Source organism: Euleptes europaea, chromosome 16 (genome assembly GCF_029931775.1).
Source record: "Euleptes europaea isolate rEulEur1 chromosome 16, rEulEur1.hap1, whole genome shotgun sequence".
NCBI lineage: Eukaryota > Metazoa > Chordata > Lepidosauria > Squamata > Sphaerodactylidae > Euleptes > Euleptes europaea.
The window spans coordinates 29180996-29200379 of NC_079327.1; the positions used below are offsets into that span (position 1 = coordinate 29180996).

Below are 19384 nucleotides of genomic sequence, written 5' to 3' on the forward strand. Positions count from 1 at the left end.
GGGAATGAAAGTTAGCACCAAAATTGGGACCTTCCACCAAGTTCTCATTGATACCAGGAGTGCTTTAGTGGAAGGGAACTACCTTATCAGTACTGAATCCAAAGATGCTTTTTAGCTGTATGTATCTACGTGCTCTCATATACGTTCTCATGCTATGTTCCTACAAACTGTCTAGATTTTTTTTCTTTTGTCTCTTCCTGACCTTGTGTGTCTCCCCCCCCCCCCCAGTCCTGGTGGAAAAATAAGATTGGCCCAATTGGTGAGAGCTACTCTGGACTTAGAGAAGTAATTTTCAGTGCCTTCCTAAGCAGGTACACTCTTCTAAGCCCCCTGAGGACTGCTTAGGATAGTACAGTTGACTACCTGCAAACAAGTACATTAGATGGTGCTCCGCGTCCACTGAAATGGATCCCACCGTGGTATATAAAAGTCCCAGTTTTTATCTGCCACTTACTATGCAAACATGATGTCTGCATCTACAAATATACATGTACCAAATACAGAATTTTAAGGGTTGGATATGAGATTATGCAAGATATAAAAGGGTTTTTAGAGGTATATTTTCAAGGTGGCGAGGCAACAATTTCAGTATGAAGCTAGTCATGCAGAGAGGAATGGGGGAGCGTTGCTTGGGTTCCAATGACTCAGCAAAAGTAAGTCTTGTAACAACAGTATTGTTTCCTAATTTTTGCACAGCAAGATGAAATCTGAAGCTGAGCCTCACTTCCTTCCCAGAGTTTCTGCTAATTTCTTCAGTCTTTTCTTGAGCTCCAGAGGAAACTTCTCATAGCACTTCTTACAGACAGGCTTCATGTCAAATTCCACAAATTTGTTTCTAAAACAAGCAAAGGGAAAAAAAGAGAGAGACCGCTCCGGTAAAGCATGTATACATTTCTGTGAAAACCAATTTAGATTTATACATAAAGAAATCTTTACAACTCAGTGTTGATCAGACATTCTCTTTTATTATTTTACTAACAAAAAAGACAGATACTAATGTATGTTATTAAAATAGATATACCCGGTTTTTGCGGAATAAATTTTTGTCCTCAAAAGTTTGCTAAAAAGTATAAACTAAGAGAGGCATGAGATGTTGCCCCCTGGCTCTTATGATCTTCATAAGGGTCTTGACTCAAGGGGTGAAGACCACTGCTTTAGTGCAAGCAGCATATATTCCACACACAGCCCCTGTAAAAACATTGAACAGCTCAGGTATTCTCCTATGGAAAAGGAGTTGTACTTAAAATAGAGCCAGTTACTCAATGGGAAGAGAGACACTGCATCTTACACACCGGATGACCATGCACATATATTGTTAGGAATTCATCGCTCAGATATCAGAAATCTTGGGATTGCTTTGATGATCCCAAAGTCATGCAATAAAATTCTAAAAGAAAACATATTCCCTAAAAACTGACCAAGAAGGAGGAAGGAGTACAGACAGCAGTAGAAAGGAATGAAGCGATTACAGACATGCTGGCTTTTTCTTTTTGATTTTGTCTTTATCCTTTGCTTCTCGCTCCCGTTTGGCAAGTCTCCGCTTAAACTCTTCAGGCATTTGGTCATAACAGTGTTTGCAGACAGGTTTGAGATCGATTTCTACAAACTTGTCCCTTTTAGGTTGGGCAAAGAAGAAATAGAGGAGAGAAGAGGAAAGAGTCAAGATACAGGCAAGTGGAAAAGAGAAGTCAGCAGGATACAGAAATGGTGAAAATGGTAAGTATGTCAATAGGAAAGGATGCCTGTGCCTCTTTCTAGAGGCTGCCATTATTACCCTAACAATGATGTCATCACTGCAAGGTTTAGAAGCAAAGAACGGTGTCCCTAAAATTGGTAAGACTATATCCACTGCACTGGAATATCAGATCAGGTTCAAAGTGCTGGTTTTAACCTTTAAAGCCGTAATCAGTCTGAGACCCTTGTATCTATGGGGCTGACTCCCCCGATACACCTCCCAGAGAGCACTAAGCTCAGCAGATACCAATTTACTGGTGGTCCCCAGCCTGAGAAGTGTTCGGCTGTCCTCAACCAGGGCCAAGGCTTTTTCGGCCCTGGCCCCGGCCTGGTGGAACTCTCTCTGATGAGACCAGGGCCCTGCAGGATCTTACTCAATTCTGCAGTGCCTGTAAGACGGAGATGTTCTGCCAGGCCTGTGGTTGAGGGCAGCAATGGTTTCCATCAGAGCTGCCCTCCCTATTCCACCCCCTTTCTTTTACTGTTTATTACGTAAGTGAAGGAGCCTGGCTTTCCCTTTTGAAGTTGGCTAAAGACCCTGTGGGCAGAATTTGAGCGCCATCTGTCCTATTTTAAACTGTTTCTCAAACTGATAATTAATATGGTATGGATTCAAATGTTTTATTGTATTTTATTGCATTTTATGATAATTTGTTGTTACCCTCCCTGAACCCGGCCTTGGTCGGGATATATACTGCCTGTATTCTATGAGAAGCAAACTTAAAAAAAAAACTTGTACACATTGTGGGGAGATCCACATGAACACATTATACTGAATCAGACCCTTGGTCCATCAAAGTCAGTATTGTCTACTCAGACTGGCAGCAGCTCGCCATGGTCTCGGCTGAGGTCTCTCATATCACCTACCTGTCTAGTCCCTTTAACTGGAGATGCCGGGGATTGAACCTGGGACCTTCTGCATGCCAAGCAGATGATCTACCACGGAGCCACAGCCCCATCCAGTGAATTCTGACTAAATCCAGTGTGCACCACTAATTAAAAAAAAAGTTGCTTTTGCTTCTCATGCCTTGTAGGGAGCACACCATGTATAGTTATGGTATACTTGCTAGTAGTGGTCCTAAACATTCATACTGAACTGCTCTGCTTTATGCTGTGTTTGTTTATATTGCCACAGTTAAGGGATCTATGATCATGTGTATGCACCCTGTGGGAGAAAAGGAGCAATACATCATATGCTACACTACGAACAATGCAGTAAAGCTCCTCCAAGAAACCAAGACTATACTCAGGGATGTAACCTAGGAACCCTGTTGAACAAACACAGTTTTTGTTCTTTTCCTTCACAGTGAAAGCAAGCCTTCATACTGCAGTGGCAAATATATACCCATGTGACCCAACACTCTGGATGATTTCACTAATGCTTTCATTATCATAAGCACCCAATACACTTACTTGAGAGTTAACTTAGTGTTGCAAGTGGAGCATGCGAAGCAGTTGACACACCAGGCCTTATTCAAGGCTGAGACAACTAGGAAAGAGCAGGGAAATTACACAATTACCCAAAGGGGCTACAGCTATGGCTCATTTGCTGTAACACACAGTAAAACTGGACATTTTTTGGGGGGAGGGATATACAATAACATGTCATTGCAAAGTCCTTCAATCACTTTTGTATGTTTGAAACCAATCCAGAACTTAAACATCCCAACCCTAAACCTTCACACAGACATACCTAACTGAGAAACCAGCATAAGATCCCTAAAGTTCTGATATCATTGTACACCTGTGTGCGTTAAGTGCCATCAAGTCGCTTCCGACTCACGGTAACCCTATGAATCAATATCCTCCAAAATGTCCTATCTTTGACAGCCCTGTTCAAATCTTGCAAATTGAGGGCTGTGGCTTCCTTTATTTAGACAATCCATCTCCTAACTGTTCTTATTGCACACTTAACTGTTCTTATAATTCAGGAAAGGTCACATGAAGCTGTCTTATATTGAATCAGCCTCATTCTGGATTTTATATTGAAATTAACTCAAACAGATATCGATGGTGAACTTCTTTTTGGATCTGTAGGCAAATGGGAAACTTACCATCTCCTTCAATCACGCGATTGCAGTGGAAGCAAACATCACCAAACAGCTGGGGACATGAAAAACATTTTCAGAATCACACATCCACCCATAACATTTTAGGAAATAACAACAATTGAGCATGTGTGTGCTTTCTAAATTAAAAAATATTACACATATTGCGGCAGCACTTTTCTATCATCATTGTAATTATGATGGTTTGCAACAATGAAGGAGCTGATGCAATCTATTTTCAAAATGCAAACAATGACAGGAGGATTGGGCTGTTAATAACATAATTATTGTCTTATTGTTTCTGTTTCGGGTTTTTTTTTTTTTTTGCAAATCAATCAAATCAGGCTTTTGACATCATCTCCTCCCACTTAATTTTAACCCAGTGTGTCAACCGACAACCTCTCTTGCCCAGGTCCGAAATGCTGGCGACAGCCCTTTCAGACTCCCAACGGGCAAGGTGTGGTTCGTTTAATTATAAGGCCGAGAGCTTTTCTTTGCCAAAGCCTTATCTCTCTGGCCTTCAGCTCGTCCCCGGGAAAGTTGCACTCACAACATGCACAGCTCCTCTCATTAGTTTTGTAAAATGGTGTTTATTTTAAACGAAAACCATCTTGATTCATAACAAGCAAATAAAACCATCCAACTCACTAGTGAAGGCCGTCAGAAGAGAATAAAACAGCTGTCCCCATGACAAGGCTTATGCCTTAAAAAAACCTCCCCCACCAATCAAGGTCAAACACTTAATCACTCTCCCCCCAGCAACTTTCAGTCTTAAAGCCAAACACATGTTACTTCCACACACCCAGGTGCCCCCAAATTGCACTTTATCTGCAATTAAGAAGCTGCAAATGCAGAAGGAAAGCTGGAAAACCTTTTTATTAAAAACAAAGAGAAATCCACAGGAACGTTCACATTCTAATATTCGGAGTTAGTTTTCTCTTACAATCTGCCCTTGTTCCCCAATGAATGTGACGCAAAGGCTACTGAATTAACTTTATTAATACTTGTATCATAACACAAAAATAAGATACGGAAATGACCACTTGGTGGTGCACTGTAAAGGAATGATTCTATATCTAGTCTCAAGTGTGAGTAATACATGATGTAGAGTTTCTCTGACTAACCCAAACCTGTAAAATGGTAACTTAAAAAAAAAAAAAGCAGGCTAGTATGGAACGATATTCCTACAGCATCAAATAGCTAAGTGATAGCTTCTTATACAACCTTGGTAATGAGGGAATAAACAAAATCAGTAAACTCATACATATGTAGGGTTGCCAACCTCCAGGTACTAGCTAGAGATCTCCTGCTATTACAACTGATCTCCAGCCGATAGGGGTCAATTCACCTGGAGAAAATGGCCACTTTGACAATTGGACTCTATGGCATTGAAACCCCTCCCCAAACTTCGCCCTCTTCAGGCTCCACCCCAAAAAACCTCTCGCTGGTAGTGAAGAGGGACCTGGACACCCTATACATATGGGAAATCTTAGAATAGGCTGGATTTTATTGTATCAGTCTTTTTAGCCTGTGCTTATATAGTTTTCCTCATGCTGCTTTCCACACAGTCATGTTTCAATATTTATACCCCCCAAAAAGCTGAAATGAATGCAAAAAAATTCATCTGAATTCAAATGTGGTATCTATTCTGCAAAAAATCTCTATGTAAACCAATTATGGTTTCCAGATGAAAATTGAAACCATCTTAAATGTTTTTGAGTCAAGAAACCAAGGCGAAAAACATCTGCATGCCAAATCAAAGGAAGATTATCACATACATCAAATCTTTTAAAATTGATTCTCATTCCAAGTCTCCCTATCATGAAATGCTGGAAATGGGCTGAATTTCACATCTACGGGATTTTAATCTCATTACCTATTGCCAGGCATATAAAGGGCAGAACTGGGACTTCAGTACAGTGAAAACTATATCATTACAAGGCAAGATGCAACCATACCTGATTGTAATGGGTTTCACAATATGCCAGTCCCTTTCTCTCATAGTGGCGGTGGCCTAGGAATGGTTTCTCACACTTCGCACAAACAAAATGCTGCAAAAAACAAACATTTTGGGTTATCTGTAGAAAAGTCATTGGGTTGGATCATTTAGACATTTCACTAGTGGGGTTAGAACGATCTCTGCTTTTCCCCAGCAGCTTCCTCTGTCTTTCCCAAAGGCATAGTAAGAGCCAAATTCCCCATATAGACAAAGAGCTGTATTTGCCAGGGGGCTACAGTGAGGAGACAAATCAAGGAAGATTTCCCCTGCTTCTTACACCAGTGGAACCACCACAGAATTCAGCTGATTTCTTCTGAAGCTGTTAAAAGGATCAGTCACTGCATGACTGCATCATTCAATCTTTGCTTTCATACATCGTACTTGAATTAAGCTACATTAATCTTTTCAAGATTGCTCCTTTCTTGCCTTTCATTTATAAAACACTGGCCTACTGCACACAAAAAATTAAAATGTATTTGTTGATTAAGATTGCCACATCAACCTTAGAATAAACCCCCAATTTCATTCAAAAACCCTCCTTATGGTTAAATTTATGAGCCTCAAAACAATATTGTTTTAAGGAAAATAAAAAATAAACCATCTTATATGAAGTGGAAGTGCAGTATAGTCTAAATTCTGTACAGCAATGCACCCTTCTTTTACTATATGTTCAAAAATCAAAACGCATCTTTGTAAATAATAGAATTATTCACATTTTTCCCCTATGTACTGTGCTGTAGTCAGTGCAGGGTGGTAAATAAAGCATAAGAGTTGATGTCAGTAAGCCCTTCATTAAAATGTTGTTTAGGAAGAAAGCTCACCAGATGGCTTTTGACTAACACATTTACTCGACAGGAAGGTAACTCTGAATATAAGACAACCTTCCCTACACAGAAAGTTCTTTATGACTGGACATAATTTAAGATGATCCCTCTTTTTTGTTGATATACCTGAAAAAAACTAGTCTTCCATTCAAATAAATAGTGTATTCCCTTCCTCTTAAGGCAGTGCAAAGATAAAATGAGGCAGGAATGATGAAAAACTGAGTAATTGTTAAATAATGGCTATGATCTTGCAGAACAATTCCTCGAATGGAAGGTGGACAATTTTCACTGACTCCCTCCCAGTGCAGACCCCTGACTCCCTCCACCTACTGTCCCTGGGGCCACCTCTCTTTTAGGAGCAGTGACTCGGTGATCATTCTGGGCTGCAGTGGAGCAGGGAAAGCGACACAACTTTGTTCTGTGTCTTCTGCCAGCTGAGATTTACTGTGAGATTCAAGCCAATAAATGGTAAAGCATACTGACCTGGATACCCCCAGGCTAGCCTGATCTCATCAGATCTCAGAAGCTAAGCAGGGTCAGCCCTGGCTAGTATTTGGATGGGAGACCTCCAAGGAACACCAGGAGCATGATGCAGAGGCAGGCAATGGCAAATCACCTCTGAACGTTTCTTGCTTTGGAAATCCTCCAGGGTCACCATAAGTCAGCTGTGACTTGATGACAAAAAACCAAAAAACTTTATATCTTCTATCTTAACCAATGGAAATTGGTTCCACTGAAATAAGTGAGATGAATTTCCAAAGAATGTGTTCGTCTTTACTATTAAAACATTTCTGGTTCACTCTCTTACTTAAAACAGACTATTTAAAAAGCAGGAGAGGTTGATAATTTTTTGAAGAAGTGATGCTTTTGCCTATTCCAATGTATCACAGCTTACAAAATGACACAGAACCTGGTAACCTCTTTTGAAGACTCCATCTTGCTATTGAATTCTTTTTCCAAGCAGAATACATGCATATGCTTACCTCAACGTGCCACTGTTTGCCCATTGCATTCACCACTCGCCCTTCAATGGGTCTCCTGCAAGCTCCACAGATGGGGACCCCCATTTTGTCATGGCAAGGCAAGCAGTACAACTCCCCCTTCAGTTCTCGAGCATCAACAGTAAGTTCTTTTCTGTTAATGACAGAAAGATAGATTGATACAAATGAAAATACAGAAACTCAAGTATAGAGATATGTTTCCACTGGGGGGTGTTCCAGAAGAAAAAAGTTCATTATTTTATATCATATTATAAACTGGAATTTATACTCCAGCAAAGTATTTGGGCACTGCTGGGTCAGCAACTAACAACCCATTCCTGAGCCTTCAGCAACCGGGGACGGTGTGGCTGAGGCGCCGCCGCGGAGCCTCCAAAGACGTTCCCCGGCCGCCGAAAGACTTTAAAAAGCCTTTTGGAGGCTTTTTATTTTTTAAATGGGGCATTTTGCCCCTTTGAGAAGAATGAGGTTGTGCCAGCAAAAAGCTGGCTCAGCAATGCTATTCTCCTCGTCGATGTACCCAGGCCAAAAGGGGACAGGAAGCTGCCTACTGGATGCTTCACCCCCGGCATGCCTTGGGAATGCCCCCCAGGATGCCGACGCGAAGCTTTGCGCCGGTGGGATGCCAGCGGAAGGCCCAGCCGGCGTCCCTGAGTCATGGCAGCGCCAGGAGACCGGCGTCCGGGTCTCCCCACCAGCGTCCATGCCAATCTGGATGACGTAAGTGGCATAGCCCATTTCTGTCCTCCAAAGGACTTTCGTCCTTTCAGGTCAGGAATGGGATGTAAAAATCAATTATTTTTACAGAATGGCATGAACGCTGCTTGATGAAACGATTCTTGAAAAAGTCACTTCCCACTTTTAACTCTGAGGGATCCATTTTAAATAGACTTCTGTCATGCAAAGTGAGTATCACCAACACATGGAGGTGAGTTTTGCTTCTGACTCTAGTGAACACTGGTAAAAAGTCCATCATTGCAGGACTCCATACAATAGCATGCTTCTGCAGCCCCAACATTATCTTCCTGTTGAGGAAATGTAAAAGTGGACCTGGTCCTATAATGCTGTGCTTGAGATGCTTCCACCACACTGGGCCTACTAGAGAAACCAACGCTCAGGTGATGTCCAGTCTGTGTCACCATTAGCAGGCCTATGCTCCAGACGGACCCAACTAATCCCATCAAAAATGCCTTGCTGAGGGAATTACAGTGGCTAAGGCGGCAATCCATTAATTGATTTACAAGGGAGTCAATTCCCATTAAATCCAATGGGAATTATTGGATTCACACAGGATTGTAAGGCATGTATTTTATTCATGGCTAAACCTTTGATATATTTCATCTTAAGACCTGATTATAAAGCATTTTAAGCAATATTTTGGAAATAAACAACTGGTGCTAAATATTAAAACAAAACAAAATTTTAGTTGGGTTTAGAAAAAAAAATATTTAAGGGTTGTTGGTTTTTGTTACCCGCAGTTGGCACAGTTGAAGTGATCTGGATGATAAGGGTCATTCTTGAAGATGAGAGGTTGTTCCTCGATGATGGCATGGCATTTCTGGCAAATGTACTTGCCCAGGCCCCTGGCTTTCTCTCGATTGTGGCAGGGACGGCAAAGGTGCCTAGCAGAGATCAAGGAAGGGGGGGGGGGAAGGCAATACAATGTTTCCTGGAGTTTTATTACAAAAAGCAAAACACAGAACTTTAACTTGAGCTTTGTATGTCGAAAAGCGTTTAACAACATCCTGCAAAGTGAAAATAAAGTTCTTCTAACAGCATGACAAACATTCAAAGAAGAGAGGCATGGATAAGGGTCATTCTTTTTTCCCTGTCAAGTCACAGCTCACTTATGGTGATCTCATGGGGTTTTCAAGGTAAGAAACATTCAGAGATGGCTTGACATTGCCTGCCTCTGCATAGTAACCCTGAAACATCCTTGGTGCTCCCCCATCCAAATACTAACAAGGGCCAACCTTGCTTAGCTTCTGAGATCTGACGAGATCGTCAGGGCTATCTAGGTCACTCTTTACAGGGGGGAAATTGTTCTAAAAATAATTTGGGTACAGAATGCCTATGAACACCCTGATCCAGTGTGATTTTACCCATGGAAACAACCTCAAACCAAAAGATTACAGCACTGTAGAACTGATAAAGGAAGAAGTGGAAACGTTGGTTTTTTATACCCCCGCTTTTCTCTACCGTAAGGAGTCTCAAAGCGGTTTACAATAGCCTTCCCCCCACCCCACAACAGGCAGGTAGGTGGGGTTGAGAGAGTTCTGAGAGAATTGTGACTAGCTCAAGGTCACCTAGCAGGCTTCATGTTGAGGAGTGGGGAGTCAAACCTGGTTCTCCAGATGAGAGTCCACGGCTCTTAACCACTACACCCCACTGGCTCTAATGATACAGACCTAATAATCATTTAGTATAACACCCTACAGACAGTCAAGATTAAAACTACACCATGTTTCTCGGATTTTATGTGTTCACATTTTTAGGACTAGTGCCATCAACCCTATTACTGGCTGGTAAGTTTTGTCATGAGCAAGAACATGGAGATCACCGAGGCAGGAGTTTTGTGCAAATAACAAAGAAGATTGGTTCTCGTAGGTTATCCGGCTTGATTGATCTATTTACAGGTTGGTTTTACAGAACAGATCAGCAGCACAAGTCTCCAGATAGTCAAAGGAGAAACCTGGCTGAGGCACATAAATTTAAGCTAGTTATGGCTTCAGAGTGTGGTCTCAATTCTCTTTAATGCTTGCAGGTAGAAACTGGCTTTCACTGACTAGCCATCAGGTTGGATCCTTTCTCGCACACACCGGGTTCCACCCACACCAGCCTTCCCTTTCCCAAGAGTCAGACTAAACTGTACAAGATCTGATCATCACCAGAGACAGGTCTCACGACCGGGAACTCTGTCCTCTCCCAGAGACAGAGAGCCAAACCACTCTGCCATACAACCAGGCAGAGCTACTCTTCAAACTGGTCTCTTGCTGAGGCAGACCCAAGCTGTGACTGCCCTCTCCCTGAGGCGGACCTGAACTAACACCTGCTGTGCCATCCCCCTTCTGAAAGGTGACTGGATGCTGGAGCAGCATTCCCACAGGCTCAAGGAGGAAACAGCCGAGTGGCTGTTTTTCACTTCAGGGGCAGGGCATCCTCCTGTCCATCCCAGGTGCAATGGTAGGAAATTCACACAGAAGGAACAGCGGCCTCTAATTAAACAGCAACCATAATGTCAGCGGCATATTTTGATAGGACAAAGTCCTAAAAATGTAACCTTACAATCAAGTTACGCTCACAGCTAACAGAAAAGAAGTTGATGATCTACCTGCCAGCGTTCTTCACAAATCCAATGTCTGCCAGTACCTGTTGGCAGATATCACAGCAGAAACATTCTGGATGCCAGCTATTGTTCATAGCTTTAATGACACGACCAATAATGAATTCCCCTGCAAGTAAATACATAACCGCATGTTACCAAAAAGGCCCATTTTAAATATTAAGATGCTGTTGATAATACACTGTTTATTACTCTGAGTAAACCAACAAAATACAGACATTATCCTAATTTCATTATCTCCTGTCATGCATCATCCTTGACGATCATTCAGACAAATTCTGTTTAAGTAGTAAACTCGGCATTTTATCTATTCTAAATTTGATATCTGATTTTTATTCAGCTGAGTTTTGCATGAATAGCAATGGAAAAGTCATGCACAGTACATCACAGAAACACTAACACCACTGAGTTCCAATAATGGAAGATATGCATCTGGTTTTTGATGGCTTGGCTTCTTTTATATGTAGCACACACGGCATTCCTCTTTCTCCACATTGGACTGTTCATAATTTATTTTTTAAAGACAAATCCTTACCACACTGATGGCAGCACGGGGCAAACAGCATCTGAAAGTCATGTTCACAATATTTCCTTCCTTCGAACTAAAACCAGACAGACATACAAAGCTATTAGAAGAATACAGAAAAAACAGTCCTTTGTAGTTCACATGTCTAACGGATGTGCAGTTCAGTTTCTAGTGCTGCTAACAGCTGGTCCTATTATGGTATAAGATTAGGAAATTGAAATTCTGCCAGTCATCTGATGCAAACCACATTCAACACAAATGCTGTAAACGCTGCCTGGAAGAGCAAGTTCGTTTTCCATACTGGTGTTTACATTAGGGGCAGCTTACATTATCATCATGGTAGGATAAGATTTGGCCACAGATTCACAGGTATTGGATCAAAATTATGAACACTGATGTTCAGAAGAGGATGCACTTTCTGCTGAATCATCTCTCTCAGCACTTCCTGGAAGCATGTTCCAGTGTATTAGCGGAAACACATGCATAAAGATTGAAAAGCTTGTGCCAGAAATCTAAGAAATTTGGCATACAAAGAAGCCATTTTCCATGGACTGTAATCCTTCCTTCAGAGTTCTGACAATAATGATCTCAAGTATCTAATGAGAAAAAATAAGGGACTATTGAGACATCTTCAAGACAGCCAATGGCTCAATTCTACGCACATTTCTATTAGAAGGAAATCACACAATTTCATGTATCACAGCCTTATATTCTAAGAATTTAGGTTAAAAATAAATAAAAGTGATTAAGAGGATCGCTGGATTAGAGATCTTCAGCTACCAACCTCACTGTGTGACCTCAGGCCAATTGCACTCTCTCAACCCTGAGTGGCTGTAGCAACCCTGAGCGGCGGTAGAGCATCTGCTTGGCATGCAGAAGGTCCCAGGTTCAATCCCCCGGCATCTCCAGTTAAAGCTCTAGTGTCTAATCTATGATTGTGGATACCCTGTATGAGACTAATACACTCTGTACATACTCATAGTAGTACATAGTACTACTTTCTATATTATTATTTTGCATGTTTCAGAGGTGGGAATAAGTCAGTTGCTACACCATGGTCAACAGCTTCTCAAAAGGGAAACGAATTCAGCTGCATAACCCCAACCATGGAAACGAGCTCTTAAAAGTGATGTAAAAAAGGTAAAGGTAAAGGTCCCCTGTGCAAGCACCGGGTCATTCCTGACCCATGGGGTGACGTCGCATCCCGACGTTTACGAGGCAGACTTTGTTTACGGGGTGGCTTGCCAGTGCCTTCCCCAGTCATCTTCCCTTTACCCCCAGCAAGCTGGGTACTCTTTTTACCGACCTCAGAAGGATGGAAGGCTGAGTCAACCTTGAGCTGGCTACCTGAAACTGACTCCAGTCGAGATCGAACTAAGGTCATGAGCAGAGCTTGGACTGCAGTACTGCAGCTTACCACTCTGCGCCACGGGGCTCATTGCTAAAAAGTGATGTAACAGACTACTAAACAGCCAGCACAGAAATCAAGGAAACTGACCTCATAAAAGAGTCCTTCAGGGAATTGCTGGAAGCACTGGGCACACACAAAACACTGTTCATGATACAGCTCACCATTGCTGTTCACAATCTTCTCCGCAGGTGCGAAGCCTCCTCGACAGCGCTCACACATAGCATTGGCAAGAGCGTTCGCCATGTTGCTACAACAAAACAAGGAGATGATCAATGCGAGAATACAGACTTTTGGTGATGTGCTTCTATGTCACTTGGCAGTTGCCCCAATTTGGTGGTGACGATTCAAGAAAACGTAGAAGTCTTTCCTTTTGCTTTATGGATGTACACAACAATTCTCAGGCAAAGACAACCAGGATGAGATTTCTAAAGGTTCCACACAACATATATTTCCCCAAAATTAAGTCTTACTAATAGCAATGAATATTACTGGCACTTAATGTTTAGGAATGAATTGAACATCATGAGCAAACTGTCTGAAATCACTTCTGTGTGATAAGACCCTCCCCCAAATAGTCGTCTCTATACTGGCAAAAGCATTAATAATTTTCTTTTCCTCCAAACAAAACATAGGCATCATTATCAAAAATGTGATACAACTGAGAATCCACAAAGAACTGTGAATGGGGGAGAAAAGGGACAAGGACTCATTTGCCTCCTTCCTTTCCTTGCAATAAATCAATCATTAAAAAAGAGATCAGCCCCACAGAAAGCTTCCTCTGGGCACATCTTCCACCCGAAGACGTTTCAGAAGCAAAGAGGGACAGCGTCCCTCTTATCTCCAAAGAGATGAGGGAAGGGAAGGACCTTGGCTCAGAAAGTTGGGCTTGGCACACCAAAAGGTGTAATTCCTTTGACTCCAATGGTCAACTTCTTGACAAACACATGCACAACCTTCACCTGTGGGAGGTTAAAAGTGGGACAGGTTATATTATTAACTTCATTTATACTCTTCATTGCTCCCCAATGGGGACCCAAATAGGCTTAGATCATCTCCTCTTTTCCATTTTATCCTCACGATAACCTATGAGATAGGGTATGGTGAGAGAGTGTGACTGGTCCAAGGTCACCAAACAAGCTTCCGTGGCAGAGTCAAACCTGGCCCTCCCACATCCTAGTCCAACCACTATAGAACACTTTCTCTCAAATCTCCTGCCATTTTTCTGCAGGAGTACGGAGTCTCTTACCCTTCCTGACCCCCACATTTCCCCTGAAGCATCCTCACTTGGGACTATGCAGTTTAGGAAGCGATAATTAAACAACAAGCATATATAAAACAGGCGAGTATGTATCATCATCACCAGTTCACGGATACAGCTGTGGGCCTTCATGTGCTTTTGCCAAAATAAACGTTTTTGGTCCTCTTCCAATGGGATGGTGAGGATGTTATTTCCCATACAAAGATTATCTCAGAGCCAACCTCCACTATCCCTTGACAGAAATTGTTTCTATGGAACTCTAGGCCATATCCTATGCAATGCTGGGTTAGTTCATTCATTTCTCCTATATGTACACATGGTGGGATAAAGAAGCAAGCTGGAAACTCACATGCATGCGCCCCTTTCATTATTTCTGTCTACCTAGATACATTTTTATCCATCCTTCCTCCAAGGAACTCATGGTCACATACACAAATTTCATTTACTCGGTTTCTCCCCAATAACATCACTGGCAATGACTGGCCCCTCCGACACCTAATGAGCAGGGATTTGAACCTGGGTCTCCCAAGCCCTATTCCAGCACTTCAACCACTACCGTACACTGGCTGTCCTTTCAGATCATCTCATGGCCTGCTGTATAACCACGTCCACATGAACTCACCATCCTTTTTTCTTCTGGCGGATGCATTGTATGCTTTGCCTGGTCACATGTGACTCCTCTATTTGGAGGAGTAAGGCATACACAATATGAGTCTCCTCTGCAACACCGTATGCAGAGTCTACACATCAGAGAACTACTTGAAATCCATACAAGTGTCACTCCTGAAGCTGCTTTTAAGCAATTAGCCTTCCAGCAAGATGGCCATGTGAGCAGCTACACATTTAGTAAACGTGCAATGTTCTGTTTTACCATTTCCCATTCAACACTGTACGAAAGGAGCAAACTTGACAGCTAAGCTGACTCTTCTGTACAGTCTGGATCTTGACGTGTTGACTACAATCTAGAGTATCTGCTGCACTTCCTGGGAAAAGGAAGCATACAACATTCTGAATTGGAATATGCACACTATTTTGGCTTCAATCCAAGTGGCTGCAATAGTGGCATTTAGCACTACTACTGAACATGACTGTAGAGACATCTGCTCACATATGGCCACTGGCCAGCCTCCCTGAATTTTCAAGGCCATGTCCCCACCAGGGCAATCTTAAGCAGAGTTACACCCTTCTAAGGCCATTTACTTCAGTGGACTTAGAAGGAGGTATCTCTGCTTAAAATTGAACTGTAGAACTTTCAAGACATGTAACATCACAACAGTTGGCATCCGGCACCCAGAGTCCTCATCTGCTGCAACAGAAACTCTTGGAAGTCTACCATTAAATGCAATTATCAGTTTGCACCTCCCCAATCTACTCTGTAAAGGTCACAATCCTATGCACACTTACTTAGGAATAAGTCCCATTTAAAACAATGGGATTTCCTTCTGAGTAAAAATGGCTATGATTGATCTGTCTATGACAGCACCTTATTTCACATTTCAGCAGACAAAATTAAGATTGTCTGCAACAAGTTTACACGGGTGAACTTAGAACATTAAACTGTCTTCCACATTGCAAAACAACACATTTTTCCAAGTCTCAATGTGAAGCTGGGCTATTGCCAGTTTCTATATGAAGACAGTATATAAATTCTCCAAACCCACTGCTGGAGACCCATAAAGAACTTTTTCCATTCAACAGCCAGAATGCACATTGCAGTACAGGCTCATAAACCCAACAAAAATTAAAATACAATTAACTCCACAAAGTGTTTTTAATGTACAGATCACAACACACTGCAGCTCCCAGCAACGAAAATTACACTAGAGTCCTGTAAAGCAAGCAAAGTAATAAATCAGCTCTGACCAAGTGAACTTACAATCTTGCATAAAAGTCGCATATCTCTTTGTATACTTTTATGTCACTGTGCCTACGTTGCAGTTTTGACACTGCTCTCTCGCCTTCATTTCCATGGTCATTGTGCACAGTCTGAGGAGCGTGCGAGATTTCTTCATTCTCTGGAATGACATAGGAGCGCCCTCGGCTTTGGAATTCCATGCTTTACTTGACACTGCTTAAAAACAGACAGCCGCCCAAAAAAAAAAAACCCCTCTGAAGAATGCCCCAGGAGGGAAAATGGGAGCAAAACAATCCACGGGACTTTGCTGCGTGCAGAACTTCCAAGTTCGGTTACGGAGCAGTCTGAATGTCACAGTGAGGTTGGAAGAGATTCACTGGAAGCAGAGAAGCACATTCCATAGCAGAGGGGCACCGCCAACTTGGGTGGAACATGTGATCTCTGATATCTACTGCCACTAGTCACAGTTCCGCTGATGCAGTGGCCAAAAGTAGAATAAGACATGCTAACTGCCATCAGCAATTTCATGTGGAAAATTTTACTCCCGTGTTATTTTATCTTCAGTGTTAACGCCTTTGTAAAGATAACAAGGAAATACCCACAAGTAAGCAAGAACAGGTCGTTAAGAACGCCAAAATGAATCTATATATAAATAATTACGGGCTACAATCCTACCAGCTTTCCCCATGCAGTATCCAATCATAACCCACCTTCCCGCAGCATTCCCTTTTGGTCCCTGAAAAGGCTACATGGGTATTGGGGGATGAAAGAGCTGCATGAAAGGGGCACATTGCTAAGAGGAGGGAACTGTGTAAAATTACCCTTCCTCCGTCCTGTACCAGCATAAAGCTGGTAGGATCCAACTTGACATGCTCTCCAAATGGCTTTCCAGATCACGCTTTGGGAGTTTGCCGATGGACATTAGTTGTCCAGATGACTCTAGAGAAGATATACCTCTGTAGCTGACCAGATTGTGTCCTATTCTGCTGTACTATTGTAGCAGCCACATTGTTAGGTAAGTTAGAGATCAATCCTAAACAGGTCTACTCAGATTCCTACTTGTCTATTCAAAGGGCCTTACTCACAGAAAAGTGTTCTTCAGACTGCAGTCTAATAATGCCATTCTAAACAGAATTACACTTATCTAAATCCACTGAAGTCGAGGATTAGGCTGTAGTAAAAGTAATGACTGTCCTTCACCAGATCCTTTCGCAGAAACAGAGATGAAACCAGGTGTTTTGATGATGATGATGATGATGATGATGGCATTTCTTACAGCTCTTTTCCTCAGTATTAAACAGTTTCACATCTCAGATCTTATTTACACTGGTGGGGCTATTTAAATCCCAGAAATCCCTATAACGACACTGTAAGATAGGCCAGCAATATTACCAATATGATACTTTGTCAGAGAGATAGTCTAACGCCACCCAGTGAATTGATGGTTAAATCCACAATCTGGGTAATGTTAAACATGTGAATGATGAAATCCTACACATGGCAATATGCCCAACTTATATCCACACCTGCCCTCCCTCAACTCTGTTTAAGAGATTAGGATTTGTATGTAGGAGATCCAGGTTCAAATCCCCAAACTTCAGAGAGAAACAGATTTGCCAACATTCCTTATCCATGGTGCATTTGTATTGCCTTGCATTGGACAGATGGACAGCATTATGAGGCAAACCAGTGTTGTGATATGTCAAGGACCATACTGACACAGGATGGGATGCTTACACACCAAATGTAACCTCATTTGAAGCAAACACAATCTCCATACAAGTTACAACATGCACATAATGCTCTGCGTGAGCAGAAGCTCACCATTCACAGTTTCTGATTGCTATCTTGATGATGGAAACAATTATCTGGATCCGCAGTCTGTATTTATATACTTGACTTGAACAATTATGTATTGTCTTTACCCTGACTATGCTGAACTGAATGCTCTTCCCCCCCCCCTTCTAGAGCCAATTAAATGATGGGATGTTGCAGCACTGCTGAAGCAGGACGGGGATCTGATTAGCAATTGGGACAGGAGACCACAGGGAACCCCAAGCAAGAGTGTGGCGTATTGTTTAGACTGTCAAATTGGAATCTGGGAGTCCCAGGTTCAAATCCCCACACTGTCATGGAAGCTGACTAGGTGACCTTGAGCTAGTCACACATTCTCAGCCTAAGCTATCCTATCGGCTGGAGATCAGTTGTAATAGCAGGAGATCTCCAGCTAGTATCTGGAGGTTGGCAACCCTATTTATGAGACTATCAGTGCATTCCTGAAGGGGGGGCTGAATGGGCTTAGGAGGTGGCATGACCTCTACACTGGCATCCGTGTCATTTGCACCAAGCAAATTGGCACGGATGCCAGCGTCGTGTCTCTTATGCCAGTTCTTTGGACCATGGCGGCAGTGTGGCCTTTGGACAGCAGTGCAGCCTCCTGTCGGCATTTTCCCGGTGCAAGTCCCCACGCCAATGTCCCAGGAGGCGTTCCCGGGGAGTTCCCGGGAGCTTCCTAACCCTCATTGGAGGCATCATGGCAGCGCTGTGGCTACACTGTCCCCAGCGCTGCAGCTTTCAGGAATGGGTTGTTTGTGGAACAGTGGATAAAAAGATGGATTTGAACTGAGGAGACTGGGGTTCAAATCCTTGCCCAGTTATGTCACTGTCTATTAGGGTTCTTATTAGGCTAATCCTGTGTCTATTGCTCTGAGATCCTTGGATAATGACAGAGACAATGAGCAACTGATGTACCAGGAACTTGACCTAAGGTACCGCCTCAGCTCCTATTCTGCAGTCTTGACCAACACTGAGTTCAACTTTTGAAGACGCTGTAAGTTGCAATAATATTTTGCTGAGGAACGCTGACGTTTGCCATGGAATGCACGCTTTACTATGCCAGAAATGCGAGATCCAGAATACCGGCTTCTGGGGTATGTGCACAAGAGGTTTCCAATAATTAGTTTCAGTGCGCTAGGCTGAGCTTATGTTGCAGTAAAACCAGGTGACACTCTTTAAAAAGTATTTTCCACTGAGCAGCTTTGCTACCTTTAAGCAGCAATCTCACAAGGGAACAGATGTTGCAATGAACAATTTGCAGCAATACGTTTAAAGAAGAAATTGCATAAAACATGACCCTGAGTCAATTACCACTCCTGTTTTCGTAGCATGAATACAATGAACGGTTCATCCCACAGCTAAAATTAATACCCTGACCAGACCAAATGTCCAGCTTGCCATGAAAGAGTTCTCGTGTGTCCATGAAGTTCCTTATACGGCTGGGAGAACCGTCAACACCAGACATTCTGGCTCTAAACTGCATTCTTATTATAGTAACGTCTCCATCACACACACAGCACTGAAGCCTGACCTTCAGCTAAGGTGGTGGAGC

The 19384-nt window shown here is 42.5% G+C and overlaps 1 protein-coding gene across 4 annotated transcripts in view; it reads right to left on the reverse strand.

Moving 5' to 3' along the window:
- Positions 1-388: 388 nt before the first annotated feature.
- LIMS1 (LIM zinc finger domain containing 1) overlaps positions 389-19384 on the reverse strand; it is a 32774-nt gene continuing 13778 nt past the window's right edge. The window contains exons 1-11 of one of the 4 annotated variants that reach the window (XM_056861708.1): positions 16018-16215; positions 12971-13130; positions 11482-11548; positions 10935-11055; positions 9076-9225; positions 7589-7739; positions 5741-5833; positions 3789-3837; positions 3148-3223; positions 1419-1613; positions 740-835 (exon numbers count right to left, since the gene is read on the reverse strand). In XM_056861708.1, coding sequence (XP_056717686.1) covers positions 1466-1613; positions 3148-3223; positions 3789-3837; positions 5741-5833; positions 7589-7739; positions 9076-9225; positions 10935-11055; positions 11482-11548; positions 12971-13130; positions 16018-16196 — 1194 coding nt within the window. In that variant the 5' untranslated portion in view covers positions 16197-16215 and the 3' untranslated portion in view covers positions 740-835; positions 1419-1465. Of the gene's footprint in view, positions 836-1418; positions 1614-3147; positions 3224-3788; positions 3838-5740; positions 5834-7588; positions 7740-9075; positions 9226-10934; positions 11056-11481; positions 11549-12970; positions 13131-16017; positions 16216-19384 lie in introns of those variants that run through there. The other 3 variants (XM_056861709.1, XM_056861711.1, XM_056861712.1) reach the window with 3 other exon arrangements.